Source organism: Pteropus alecto, unplaced genomic scaffold, assembly GCF_000325575.1.
Source record: "Pteropus alecto unplaced genomic scaffold, ASM32557v1 scaffold98, whole genome shotgun sequence".
NCBI lineage: Eukaryota > Metazoa > Chordata > Mammalia > Chiroptera > Pteropodidae > Pteropus > Pteropus alecto.
The window spans coordinates 12670739-12684831 of NW_006443570.1; the positions used below are offsets into that span (position 1 = coordinate 12670739).

At 33.2% G+C, this 14093-nt stretch overlaps 1 protein-coding gene across 1 annotated transcript in view; it reads left to right on the top strand.

Moving 5' to 3' along the window:
- Nucleotides 1-747: 747 nt before the first annotated feature.
- The window catches only part of BRIP1 (BRCA1 interacting protein C-terminal helicase 1), a 161007-nt gene continuing 147661 nt past the window's right edge, over nucleotides 748-14093 (top strand). The window contains exons 1-6 of the mRNA XM_006924906.3: nucleotides 748-993; nucleotides 2453-2567; nucleotides 3791-3902; nucleotides 6257-6430; nucleotides 11946-12073; nucleotides 13588-13707. Coding sequence (XP_006924968.2) covers nucleotides 2475-2567; nucleotides 3791-3902; nucleotides 6257-6430; nucleotides 11946-12073; nucleotides 13588-13707 — 627 coding nt within the window. The 5' untranslated portion in view covers nucleotides 748-993; nucleotides 2453-2474. The remainder of the gene's footprint in view (nucleotides 994-2452; nucleotides 2568-3790; nucleotides 3903-6256; nucleotides 6431-11945; nucleotides 12074-13587; nucleotides 13708-14093) is intronic.

Genomic DNA, 14093 nt, shown 5'->3' on the forward strand with positions numbered 1-14093 from the left:
TCTCCCCAGAGTAGTTTCTACAATTTGAGAAAGTCAAGTTTTCCTTTTTTGGGACACTAATATTTGAGCCAAGTTCAGGCTATACAGAATTTTTTTTTAAAACAACAATTTGGCAAGATCACGATTAACCTATCTTCGAAGAAACTGAAGTGTACATCTCGGCAAAAAAGAATAAACTGACTTTAGGAGGGATGAGCCTTAAAAGAGGTAGGAGGAAGTGCTCTGGTGCTGGCGACTTCATGAGCGTTTCTTTGGTTGAATTTAGTATCTGAGAAAGCCTTGATTATTGAGATAATGTAGCCAGTTAACGAACCTTTTCGCTTAGTTTGGCTCAGCAGTCTTGCAATTCCCCGGCTACTTTTCAAAACCCCGGCTACTCTATAGTTCAGAAATAAGAATCGAGCGGCATTGAATGCTCAGAGAAGAACTCGGCAAGGCTTAAAGGTGTTTCCATTGGTCTACAGACCGTAATAAAACTGGTGCACAGGTTAAATCGCCGGTTTCAAAAAATCAAAAGGAGAAGACTCTTTTCCTTTATATACCTGGGTTTTGCGGCACGCGTCATTCACTCTTCTGGCGTTCGCCTTCCGGTGCCTTCAATTACCTTGGGTCTATTTTTATTGTGGAGGTTTCCATTGGGTGCCAGAGTGCTCGTCCTCTAATCTCGCCCCGCGATTGGTGCTTGTTTCTGGCCTTGGCGTGTGATTGGTTGTCTGAGCTCGTCCGCCGATTGGGTGCCGGGAGCCAAGGGGGTGGGAGGCGGGAATTCGTCCGGGAGAGTGGTGATGCGAAGTCTGTCGAGAACTGGAGGAGAGCAAAAGTACAGTGGCACGGAACCCGCGACCAGGCCAGGGGAATAGCAGCCTGTGGAGAAAAAGAAGCTTGGGACCTTTCTTCGGTGCCAAGGCTCCGCTTTATTTGCTCGCCGATATCAGTTTCCTTTTCCCGTGAATCGGAGCCCGGTTAGCGTTGCTTCGGCTTTCTTCAGACCAGGCAAGTCTGTCTCCTGTGGGGAGGGCGCAAAGCCTGCCAGAGAGGTGTCTTCTGCTTTCGCCCGGCAGCCTGGCAGGCTCAGCGGCATTGACTGATCACAAGAGCCTCGAGGATCTCAACTGGCAGAGGGAGGAAGGAAGTATGAGGAAGAAAATCTGGGGAGCGGGAGCCTGTCCTCACCTTCTTGGAGCAGAGGCCTATTAGCCCGGGTTCCCGCGTTAACTCTTGGCGGTAGGGGGCGGATCGTTGGCCGGCGGATCGTTGTTTTGTTTTGTTTTTCCTTTATTCAGTGGTTAGGGGAAGCTACCCCATTTCGAGAGGCTTGTTGGCACAATTGGGGCGAGGGATGGATTGATTTCTAGGTGATATCTGAGTAACTAAGCCAGCGTTGAATTGTTTCAGATTAAGGGGTTAGATTCCAAGTCTCATTCTCAGAGCTTCACAGATCGCAAAATATTAAACTGGCAAAAAGGTTAGATTAGTGGTTCTTAACTTCTTTTAGAACACATAGCTATGGTTAAATTTATTATTGGCTTCATAATCTAGTAAATTGCTATTTTAACCATTTCTCCATGCCCAGATTGAATTTACCATTTTTTTTCACTATTGCAAATAATCTCCCAGTTGATAACAGTATATATCATTTTCCCCTCTATTTCCAATTATTTCCTTGGGATATGTTTTTGGAAATGAGGAATCTATGGAGTTTCTCTTTAGAGAAAATTCAGTTATGCACAGAAACTTTTGCATGTAATATTAAGAGATCACAGCCTCTGAATTACATCTGTGGACCCTAGGTTAAGAAGAACTGGTTTAGAAGACTCAGGGATTAAAACAGATCACTTCCTCTGTGTCAGATACTGGAGTTTAGGCACAGTCTGTACATTACCTTATTTTTAACTCAGTGCTTGGCTAATTTTCATAAAAACCCTATTAGGTAGATAGTATTATCTCAATTTCACAGGTGAAGAAACAGGCTCTGAGAGGTTAAGTGATTCACACAGTGGAATTCAGATTTAAGTTTGCCTTAATCCAAAGCCCACTTCTTTCTATTATACCCTGCTTACCTTTAAATAAGAATTACTGAGCTCCTACTATATGCCAAGGAGTTTTCTCCCTTACGACAGTTTTAAAATTAAGAATCCTTACAGAATAAGATTTAAGTCTAGAGAAGTAAAGACATGATCAAGGTAACATCAGAGTTGTTGTCACAACCTGATCTAGAACCTGTACTTCCCAACTCCACAGCTTTGACAGAATAGGATTACAAATCCAGATTTGTCAGATTCCAAGACATGCTCTCAACCACTGTGATTTATAAGACTAGAAAATTCTTTTACTTCCATTTATTTTGTTTATATGTTTTTTCCAGTTTTTATTTTCAGACTTCTGTCCTAGTGTTGGAATATCATTTCTTTGAATGACATTGTTTTAATATTGATTTTTGTTTGTGTTGCAGTTAGGAGTCTGAAGAAAGTGTGATGTCTTCAATGTGGTCTGAATACACAATTGGTGGGGTGAAGATTAACTTTCCTTGTAAAGCTTATCCATCACAGCTTGCTATGATGAATTCTGTAAGTATTTTCCAGCAGTTATTTTAAGTCTATCAAGATACAGATGCTTATAATTCATAACATACATTGAGTCTGTGACTAAATTCATTTTCTCAGACAGTAAATGGATTTGCTATCATCGAAGAACAACTAACCTTTGGAAAAATAATACCAATCACTGCTAAACTGTATATGTCCATGGTTAGGAGGCAAAGAAGAATATTCTGAAAAATGTTCTCAGTTCATTTGGAACTTCTGTTTACTTCACAGAATTATTGCTTTCTATGAAGCATTTACTGTCTTTCACACAGAATAGTCTGTTTTCCAGCTAATTTTTTTGAGATAATCAGATAGAAAATTAATATACAAACTTGAATAAACTGACTTTCTAGCTTTGTTATATCTTAATATTTTGCCATATTTGCTTTATACATTGTTTACAATTCACAAGATTACTAGTATCCTGGATTTGTTCTTTTCTAGCCTTGTTTTTAAATGTTTATTACATCTTTATCCATATACAATATAAAGTATTACTTTACAGTTTTGAACTTTGTACAGCGATATGGTACTATACCTATTTTTTTTAGAACTTGATTTTTTTTTGCTTAATATTATTTTTAAGATGTAGCCCTATTGATTGTTAATCCATTTTAATTGCTTTATAGTATTCTATTATGTGAGTATACCAGATTTTTTTTGTCCATTTTCCTTTTGATAGACATTTAGGTTGTTTTCATTCTTTTACAATTATAAACAACGCTGCTATGAACTTTCTTAAACCAGTTTTCTCTGTGTGGAAAAAGTTTTGAGTATATACATAGAACTGGACTTAACTGGAGTTGAGTATCTTTAACTTTACTAGAAATCATTAATTTCTGTACAAAGTGGTTGTAACAATTTATAGTCCCATAGTAGTGTCCCCCATTAAGCTTTCATCAAAGATATTAGTGTATTCTAGTTTTAGAAATGATGGTGCTTACCTAATTAAGGAACAGGTTGCATTTTTTCATTTCTTTTGTGCTTGATATGCTTTAAAATTCAACATAATTTTAAGGAGATGTCTTAAGGAATAAAGTTTAGATTTAACTAATACTAACTAGTTCTCTCTTCTGCTGTTGCTGTGTTCTCTGAAGGGCAACCTTGTTTCTCATTGTTGTTATCATTGTACTTGTAATGAAGAGAGACCCTAATGAAGTAAATTATTTGTTGATTTTTTCTATTTATTGTCTTTGTGTCGGTAGATTGTCAGAGGATTAAACAATAAGCAGCATTGTTTGTTGGAGAGCCCTACAGGAAGTGGAAAAAGTTTAGCCTTACTTTGTTCTGCTTTAGCATGGCAACAATCCCTTAGTGGTAAGTCCTTGGTTGCTATCTTTAGGTTGCTTATTGGAACCTGAAAGTACCTTTTATCCAGAATGATTTATCCATATGCTAGCTAATTTAAGTATTCTCTTTTAAGACACTTCTTTATAATGTTATATAACTTCCAAAAGAGTTTCAATATAGCAAAATATGTTCAATTAATCCTAAAACAATTTTGAATGTAATGTGATCCTTTACTTGATTCAGAGTATACATAATAATTTTGGAATGCTTAGTTATGAAAATAATTATGATAGTTTGTATGTTAAAGATGCAAGAAATGGGACTGTCATGATGCTATAACATATAGGAATGATTTTTTTTTTAGTAAAGCCTTTAATATATTTGCTTATCTATCTCTCATAATATTAAAATATTGAATATATAGAAAAGAAAACATTCTAGTTGATCTTTCTACTTGCTTGGATTCTAGATAAATAGAATTTATTATAATATTGTTTTTGATTTTGAACCTACTTTCTTGCGTATTGAAATGAAATGTATTGGGGTAATATTGGTTAATAACTTTATATAAAGTTTCGGGTGTACAATTCTATAATACAGCTTCTGTATATTGCATTGTATGCTCACCACTCAAAGTCTAATGTCCTTCTGTCACGATATGTTTGACCCCCTTTATTCTCATCATTTTCCTCCTATCCATCTTCCCCTCTGGTAACAATATACTATTGTTTGTATCTATGAGTTTGTTCTTTTTGTTTGTTCATTTTTTGCTTTATGTTTTATATCTCGCATATGAGTGAAATCATATGGTTCTTGTCCTTTTCTGTCTGACTTATTTCACTTAACATGATACTTTCAAGCTCCATCTATGTTGTTGCAAATATTTCAACCTTTTTTATAGTTGAGTAGTATTCTGTTGTATAAATATACGATATTTTCTTTATCCAATCATCCCTTGAAGGATATTTAGGTTGTTTCCATGTCTTGGCTACTGTGAATAATGCCATAATGAACATATGGGTACATACATTTTTATGAATAAACGTTTTCAAATTTTTTGTGTCAATAACCAAAAGAAAGATTACTAGATCATATGGTAGCTGTACTCTTAATATTTTGAGGAAGCTTCATACTGTTTTCCATAGTAGCTGCACCAATTTACATTCCTACCAGCAGTATTTGACGGTTCCTTTTTCTTGTCTTATTGTTAATAGCCATTCTAACGGGTATGAGATTATAGTAATATTGTTTTTATGAATTTATATTATTTCCCATTCTTTTATTGGATTTTCTAACAAGTGCCTAGTAACATTTACTTTTATGATAGACGATCTAGTATACATAATGAATCTAAAATACAATATTGGATACATTTTATTTACCTAATTAGATGGCTTTGACCTGAAGCATTAGGATAATTTAAAGTTAAGTATGTTTGTGTGTATGTCTGTGTTTATATGTGTGTATATTTATATACTATTTTTTAAAAGAAAATGTCTGTGCTACTGATAAGATTGTATTAAAAATAAAAAGTACATATTTTATAAACTTGGTTGTCTAGTTTTATTCTTACTGATGTTAATCTTTGGGGAGAAAATGAAATTATCTGTTAATAACTTAAAATGTTAATGGGAGACCCTGGAAAATAGAATTAGTAGTATTAATATAGTACATATGGGAAAATAATGTTAGTACTGCTTATAGAAAATAAAAGTAAATTACTCAGCTTTTTTTTTAGTATCTGTGAGTTGTATATTTATACAGTTAGGAACACAATATAGACATATTACAATTCTGTATTTAAATATTAAAGTTACCTGTTATATTTAATTTGAATGTTGACTGTGAAATGTATTTTGATATATGTGTCAGAATTGATACATCATGAAACATGTGTCTCTTTGAAATAGACATATGTGGAATAATTTAATCCTTACGTGTTTACATTATTGTTTAACATTGAACTTTCAAATTCTTCATTTAGGGAAATAGTAATAATCAGGAATATCATTTAGGTCTTTGTTTTAATCCTCCTGCTGGATATTTTAATAAATCTCAATATGAATGAATACTTGAGTGGTTGTGTCTTTATTACATTAATTTTTTGACAATTAGATTTTTAAAAATTATGTAATTGATAACTTCTCTATAAAGATTTCTGGCATAAGTGTTTCCCTCTTGTCCTAATTTGATGCTGCAGATAAGGTGACCAGCTTTTTCAGATTTACGAGATATTTTCATGGTTTCATCACTAAAAATCTTGCATCCTGGAATACCTCCCAATCCTGGGCGAATTTGGGTGGTCGCTCACCCTAGCTGCAGAGGAAAATTAATGTTTTTTAAATTAGAAATATTATAAATAGATCTTCTTTTATTTTTAGGGAAGCCAGTGGATGACAGCTTAAGTAAAAAAGCTGAAGTACCATTGTCATGTTGTTGTACATGCCATTCAAAGAACTTTACAAACGATGACATGCACCAAGGAACTTCACCTCATTTCAATAGTCCAAGTACACCACCTTCTGAAAGACATGGCACTTCATCACCTTGTCAAGGTACTTTATATTATACCTAGGTCTGTTGGTATCTGTAATAGGAGTCTCACTTATTGTTATGAGACCTAATTTAGATAAATTTCGTTAGTCTAATTGATTATGCACCTCTACCTATTTTCTCTGGAAGTATTTTTAGATAATACATAGAGTGATTAGAAATCCTTGGACTATTTTTGTCTTGACTTTTAGTTTATTCAGATATTTTGCTAGCTTAAATCATTTTTTGAAGAAGGCAGGGCAAAATAAATGATATGCAGAAATTGATGTTATTTGTAGGCAGTATTGTTAATTATATGTTAGGATTTTGTAAAATATTGATTTGTATTCTAAAATAAAATCTATTTAGCCTTATTCACTCTCGATGAGTTTGCCTGAAATTCTGAGGCTAGTATTTCACATGAGTATCAGGTATATTTACGTGTAAGCCTTGAATAGTTCTTATTAGATTTATTTAACAGAACTATTTTAAGAATAAGATAAAATATTCTTAAAAAATATTTCTTTGGCTTTGATTATATGGAAATAATTGACCATTATTTACCTAAGCCAGAAACCTAGATGATATCCTGTGCACATTGCTCTTCCGTATTACTCCTTGTAAATCTATCTCCATTGATACCTCCTTAGTCTAAACTACCATCTCTTATTTAGAGCATGCCATAACTTCTTTTCCTGCTTTTATTCATGTTACTCCGTAACTAATTACTGGCAGAGAGAAAAGAGGTTGCCATGATTGACTTAAGTCTACATAGTATCCACTTCCTAAAATCAAAGATGGACTCATCTTCCTCTAAAACGTGTGACTGCGTGTGGAGAAGGGTAGCTGCTTGAACTAAAGTGTGAAATCTGTTAGGAATGAGGAAGAGGAGGTGGAATAGATGCTGGAGAGATGACCAATAGTGTTTTGACCCTTAGCCCTTTTGGCTTTCTTTTCTTTTCTTCAAAGGGTCATGCTTTTTTTCTTCCTCCAGCCTTTGTTTGTGGTAGTCTCTTCTGAGGAAAATTCCGTCTTCAGCTTGTTATCTTGTTCTTCCTTTAGTTCTCAGCTTAATGTCACTTCTTTGAGGGAGCTGTGCTGACCTTTCCATCAGACTAAATTTGGTTTTCCTATTATATTCTGTCGTCTTACTTTGTACTTCTCCATCATAGCACTTGTCACAGTTTATATTATCCATGTATCTATGTGCATCTTTTCTTAATCTCTGCTTTCTCTAGCAGTCCATATTCTCCATGAGGTCAGGGACCATGTCAGTTCACTTACCATTGTATCCATAGAGCCTAGCAGAGTGCTTGGCATATAGTTGCTAGATAAGTATTTGTGTATGACTGAATGGAACTGATTTTGAGCTAATTATAAAAACTATTTTATAATATTTATATATAACTTGTATTTTTTTTTTTAAAAGAGCTTTATTGAAATATGCTTAACAAACTGTTATTTAAATGGTACACTTTGATAAGTTTTGACATAGGTGTACCTCCATGAAACTTTCACCTGCATCAAGATAGTGAACATATCCATCATCTTTAAAAGTTTCCTCATGGCCCCTTGTTATGGCTCCTTTCCTACCCGTCCATGACTCATCCTCCCCAAACAAACTTTGTCACTTACTTTGTCTAGCTTCTTTCACTTAATTCCTTTGAAATTTATCCATCTTGTTGCATGTATTAACAGTTTGTTCCTTTTTATTTCTGAGTAATATTCTGTTGTATGGATATGTTTACAAACTGTTTATCTAGGAACTTATTGATGTATATTTGAGTTGTTTCTAGTTTTGGGCTATTACAAATAAAGCCGCTATTAACATTTTTTGTTAGGGATATATGCTTTCACTTTTCTGGGTGATTATCTAGGAGTGGAATGATTGGATCACTTATGTTTAACTTTTTAAGAAACTTCCAGCTATTTTCCCAAGTGTTATACCATTTCACATTCCCACCAGCACTGTCTGAGAGTTCCCATTTCTCTCCATCCTTTCCAACATTTGGTATGGTCGGTCTTTTCAGCCATTCTAATAGGCAGGTGATGGTACCTCACTGTGGTTTTAATTTGCATTTCCCTAATGATTTATGATGTTGAGCAGCTTTTCATGTGCTTATTAATTAGCCATCTATATATCTTCTTTGATGAAATATCTGTTCATCAAATCTTTTGCCTGTTTTTATTAAGATTTGAGAGTTCTTTATATATTTTGAGTACAATTTTTTTTTATCAAATATTGTTTTAGATTTTACTTTTAAGTCTAAGATGCATTTTGAGTTAATTTTTGTATGTGGTGCAAGGTGTATGGATCTATTTTCATTTATTTTGCATATGGATATCTAAGTATTCAGCACCATTTATTGAAAAGCTGTCCTTTGTCCAGTGCATTGCCTTTGTGCCTTTGTAAAAAAAATCAGTTGTTTAACAATAAAAATCAGTTGTTAATATATACACAACTTGCATTTTAACAGTATTGTGAGTTAGAGTAGAGTCTTTTGAACAATCAGATGGGGTAAGTCAGGGTTGTATTCTAATACTCTATATTTTTAAGTAAATTCTTTAAGAAGATATACCTAAATTCAGAAAAATGCATAAATTCTAAGTGTATAGTTTTAATGAATTTTCACAAAGTAAACACACTCATGTAACTACCACTTAGATAAGAAATAGGACATAACCAACACCCCTGAGGCCCTTATTATCATCTATTCTAGTCACTGCCCTTTCTTTCCACAGGTAATTGCTATCTTCCCTTCTGTTGCTATTGATGAGTTTTGCTTTTTTATAGAAATGGAATTACATCTGTCTACTTTTGCTTAATATTATATTTCTGAGATTTCATTTGTGTTGTTGCATATAATAGTACTTGTTACTGTATATTATTTCCTTCTATGAATATACCACAATTTATTAATTCAGTTTTTAGTTGTTATACATTTGGGTGGTTTCTGCTTTTGATTATTAATGCTATTTTGGACATTCTTATTCATTCTGGTGCAAACATATATTTTCTCCTAGGAGTAGAATTGCTAGTAAGAGTATATGCATATATCCAGCTATAGTAGATACTTCCAACATTTTCCAAAGTGGTTGAACCAGATTTATGCACACCCTACCCCTACGTCCAGTAGTATATGGAAATTACATTTTTCAGCATTTTTATTAGCACTTGATATTTCCAGTCTTTAAAAATTTTTACATAGGTGTACTCGTGAGTTTTAATTGGTATTGCTCTGGTGACTAATGAAGTTGAGCATCTTTTTATATGTTTATTGGTCATTTAAATGTCCTTGTTAGTGAATTGCCTATTCAAATTGTTTGCCCATTTTTCTATTGGGTTGTTTCTTACTGATTTTTAGTTTTTTTTGTTGTTGTTTTTAATATATTCTGGATATCTCTCATTTCTTTATAACTTTGTATTTTAAAGACCGAATTTTTTTGATAAGCTTCCTGTGAACTCTCCTGCTGTAAAGAACAGGAAAAAAACTCTTTCTGTTAATCAGATAATGTAATTTCTTTTTAATGAATTGGGGGTTAATCTTTTTGGCACATGGCAATTCAGTTTTTCTGAAACTATTGTTTTTGGTAGATGTTTCCTACCCTTTAATGGGTCATACAAATTTGACTTCGATTTAGTTGGGGCAGAGTTTCTCAACAGTGGCATTATTAACATTTTGAATGGGATCATTCTTTGCGCGATTGTCCTGTGCATTATGGGATGTTTAGCAGCATCTTTTAGGCTTCAACACACAAGATGCCAGTAGTATTCCGCCTGTCCCCCACCCTCCCCACCTTCTGTGACAACCAAAAATGTCCCTAGAGATTTGTCAATGCCCCTGGTTTGGTTGGGGTGAGGGGTAGGGGTGTTAAAATATTCCCAGTTGAGAACCAAAGATCTAGAATTGTTTTGTGAGTATTTTACCAGTTTGCCATTAAGTTGCGGAATTCAAAATTATATGTCTTTCTAAAATATGTATGGAAATGCAAAGGACTAAGAATAGCCAAAATACATTTCAAGAACCAGGTCAAGGTAAGAGGCCTTGGTATATGAGATATTCTGATGTATTATATATAAAGCTATAGTAATTAAAACAGTTTGGTATTGCCACAGTGGTAGTCCAGTGGAAAACAATAGAGAACCCAAAAGAGAACCGAAATTCAGTTCCATGTGTATCCAGGAACTTGATTTTTTTTTCTTTTTTTTAATGGAAGGGCTCCTGCAGACTAGAGGGCAAAGGAGAGTATAAGTTGTATATCTCTAAGGAAAAAATTGAAATTAGAGCCCTATTTTATTCCATACACACAAGTCCGTTGCAAGTAGATTAAAGACAGGTGTGAAAGGCAAAACTTTAAGATTTTAGAATATGGTGGTTTTGAAACTACATTCCTATGAGTCTTTGGAGAAAACATGGCTTGTAGGGAGAAGGGGATAATAGATCAAAGAAATTCTAGGTCTTTCGTCTTATTTTGGAAATTATAAGCAATTTTTCTTTAAAAAGTATAGTCCTTGGAAAAAGCTTGAAAACCAGTGCATAGTCACTTCTGCTTTTCTACAGACAAACTTGTATTTTGAAAATAGAATTGGACTTGCCTATAGGGCTTTTTCCCCTAATAGTCTATAAATCCTTTAAGGATAGGGACTGTTTCTTTTTCATTGTTTTTCCATGGTCTGGAATTGTATGGATTCAATAAAATAAATGCTTGCTTGTTAAATGAGTTTAAGGGAATATATAGAGAAGAGCAGAGAGACAGGAAAGCGTTTAAGAACACTCACCTTTAGGGAAAGGGAGAAGCCAGTGTGTTGGAGCAGTTAAGAACAGTGTTGCAGACATTAAGGAAAAAGAAAATGTGCTTATTATGTTCCCAGAAGAGAGTGTTATGTTTGGCTTTATGCCTAGAGCTTATACTTAAGGATTTTGGAGTCAGACAGCAGGATTTAGTCACATCCAGGCTGGGCCTCTTACTTAACTATGACTTTGGCATGTTACTTGACTTCTTTAAAACCTAATGTTCACATTTATAAAATAAGGTTAATATTATTTGGTGATTAAGAGGTCATTGATGACCTTGAGATTGAGTTTTCGGGATTTTGTGATTAATAGATAGATTGTACCAGTTTGATTCTACTGTATTTTTAAGGCGAAAGAGCATCAAAATACTTACTAGGAAAGGAACTATTGAGACACTGTAAAGAAAGATTTTTTTTTTGAAAGAATTTTATAGAAATGAAATTTATTTTCTTGAGAGAATCTTAGTTATATTTTTAAAATTATGTTATTGGGAGTAGTCTATGAAAGTATAAACCTATTAAAAAATCAAAATTGGACTTGCTTTTTGAAAGCATATTTCTCAGTTTGCTATATCTTTGTTAAACTTAGTGATAAGTGCTTTTAAACATGTTTAGCGTTTCATGTTTTAGTATGTTATGAATTTTCAGAAATAAGTCTTACATCTTGATTCTGATTTTTTTTCCTAGAAAAATTGCCTAAGTGTAAGTTATTTATGCTAACTTTTTATGACTTCTCCTATAAGACTCTCCTGAAAAAACTACACTGGCTGCAAAACTATCTGCCAAGAAACAGGCATCCATGTACAGAAATGAAAATGATGATTTTCAGGTGGAGAAGAAAAGAATTCGACCCCTAGAAACTACACAGCAGGTAAATAGAGTGTTTATTGCCAGTGAAATGATCCCATTAGTTATAGCTGAACAAGGCCATCAGATATCTATCTAGTTTTCAGTGGCATTTGTACAAATTTGTTGTCACAGACATAAATTAAATAGTAAATTGTTGTAACTCAATTTTATGTAGTTACTAATTACAAAGGAGTTTGTTGTTATAAAAGATTATTTACAATGACGTCATTAAAGTGAAACTGCATGGTGCTTTCTTATATGTGAGGAATTTGGTAGTAAAATATTTACTTAAGGCATATGTTAATATAGCTGGTTTGTACTTTTTAACTCCTTTGTTGTTTTTGTCTCATTGGCATTTTTTTTTGGCCAAAATACCTTTGATATGAATATTTATGTCATGGATATTTTTGGTATTGATAGTTTTAGTATAATGACAAGATTTACTTATTTATTGAGTTTTTAGTATACATACATGATAAAATATGTTTAGTAAAACCTGAGTTACTAGATACTTTAACATGTACTTTTTATAGATGAAAATACAGTGTTTTCTCATAGAGTTCATGGCAGTGAGATAGGGAGGCTGGGACTTTAATAGATTTAGTTACAAATAAAGAAATGACTTAATTATTAATTAGTAAAATATGATTAATTAATGTCATTTGTACATAGTTGTATACTTTAATTGAATATATTTAAAAAGTATTCATATTATGTAGTTTATTCTACCTACAATCTTTAATAACTTCTGTAATTAAACTTTGTTTTTAGAAATAGAATGAAATAGTTTATTATTGGAAAAGCACCAGTTGAGTATGAAGTTTGAATCTATAGAGATTTTTTCCCCCAAAAAATATGTACATGGAGTTGGATGTTGTGAGGTAGGGCTCAACATATAACATTAGTTCTCTAATTTCATTGGGTCTCATTTTTTTTGGGGGGGGGGTAGGAATGGGATTATTAATATAAATGATTTTTTCCCTCTTTATGATTTAAGTGAATAGGATTTTGGCACATAGGAAAACGCATAGATAGTTTGGAAAGAAAACTTAGTGATATTTATGAAAGAAATTTAGTCAAATACAGCTTGGATTATCAAATATCTAGTAAGTAATACTAATAATAGTAATCATGTAGGAAATCATGAATATTTACATTTAAAATTTTTATTCTGAGTTTTTCAATTTAGAATGAGATTTCCATTTTTATTTACTTTTAATTTGGACTTTGCTATAATACTATACTTTGTGTTCATACAGTGGGACTATTTTATGGGAAGATCATTTTTTAATACTATAGTTTGATGTAGCACTAATTAAAGCTGTTTTGGTTAGGATTCAAGAAGAATTACTGTATTCTATTTTATTTGAGTCTTATAATAAGATGACTGTGTTTTAAAAACTTATTTATTAACCAGCTAGAAATAGTCATCTTTTTTTCATGCTGAAAACACACATAACTGTTTCGACTTTTGAGAACAACTAGCCTGCTCAAACTTGTAGTTTACATTAAACTTATTTTGTTCTGTGTTTACAGATTAGAAAACGTCATTGTTTTGAAAAGGAAGTACGCCATTTGGATACAAAAATTGCTTCAGGAAAGACCACAAAACTCAACTCTCCTTTAGGAAAGACAAACTCCTTTTCTCCACAAAAGGTATGTATTTACACCATTGTTCAGTTTAAAGAAGGATTGGAATTGCTAAATCCATTTTTGAAAAAAAAGAGGAAGAACAATATAAAGCAAAGAACAGTAGAAAACAACTCAGAAGTCCTAAGTGCTATCACATCTCTGCCACCAATGTAGGAGATGGTAAACCCTATCCCGTTTGTGCCCTGGTTTCCTCATTTATAAAATGAGAGAATTGGACTAGAAGGAGATCTGAGAGTTTTTTCTCTCTTCTACATTCTAATGTTGGTGAACTCCAGTTTCCTAAATTTTTTTAGTGTCCTTAGGGCAGCACTTTTGAAGAAGTAGCAGTCAGGCAGCATAATAGTACTACTTGCATTCATCCATCCACACTTCATCTTTCCACTTGGTAT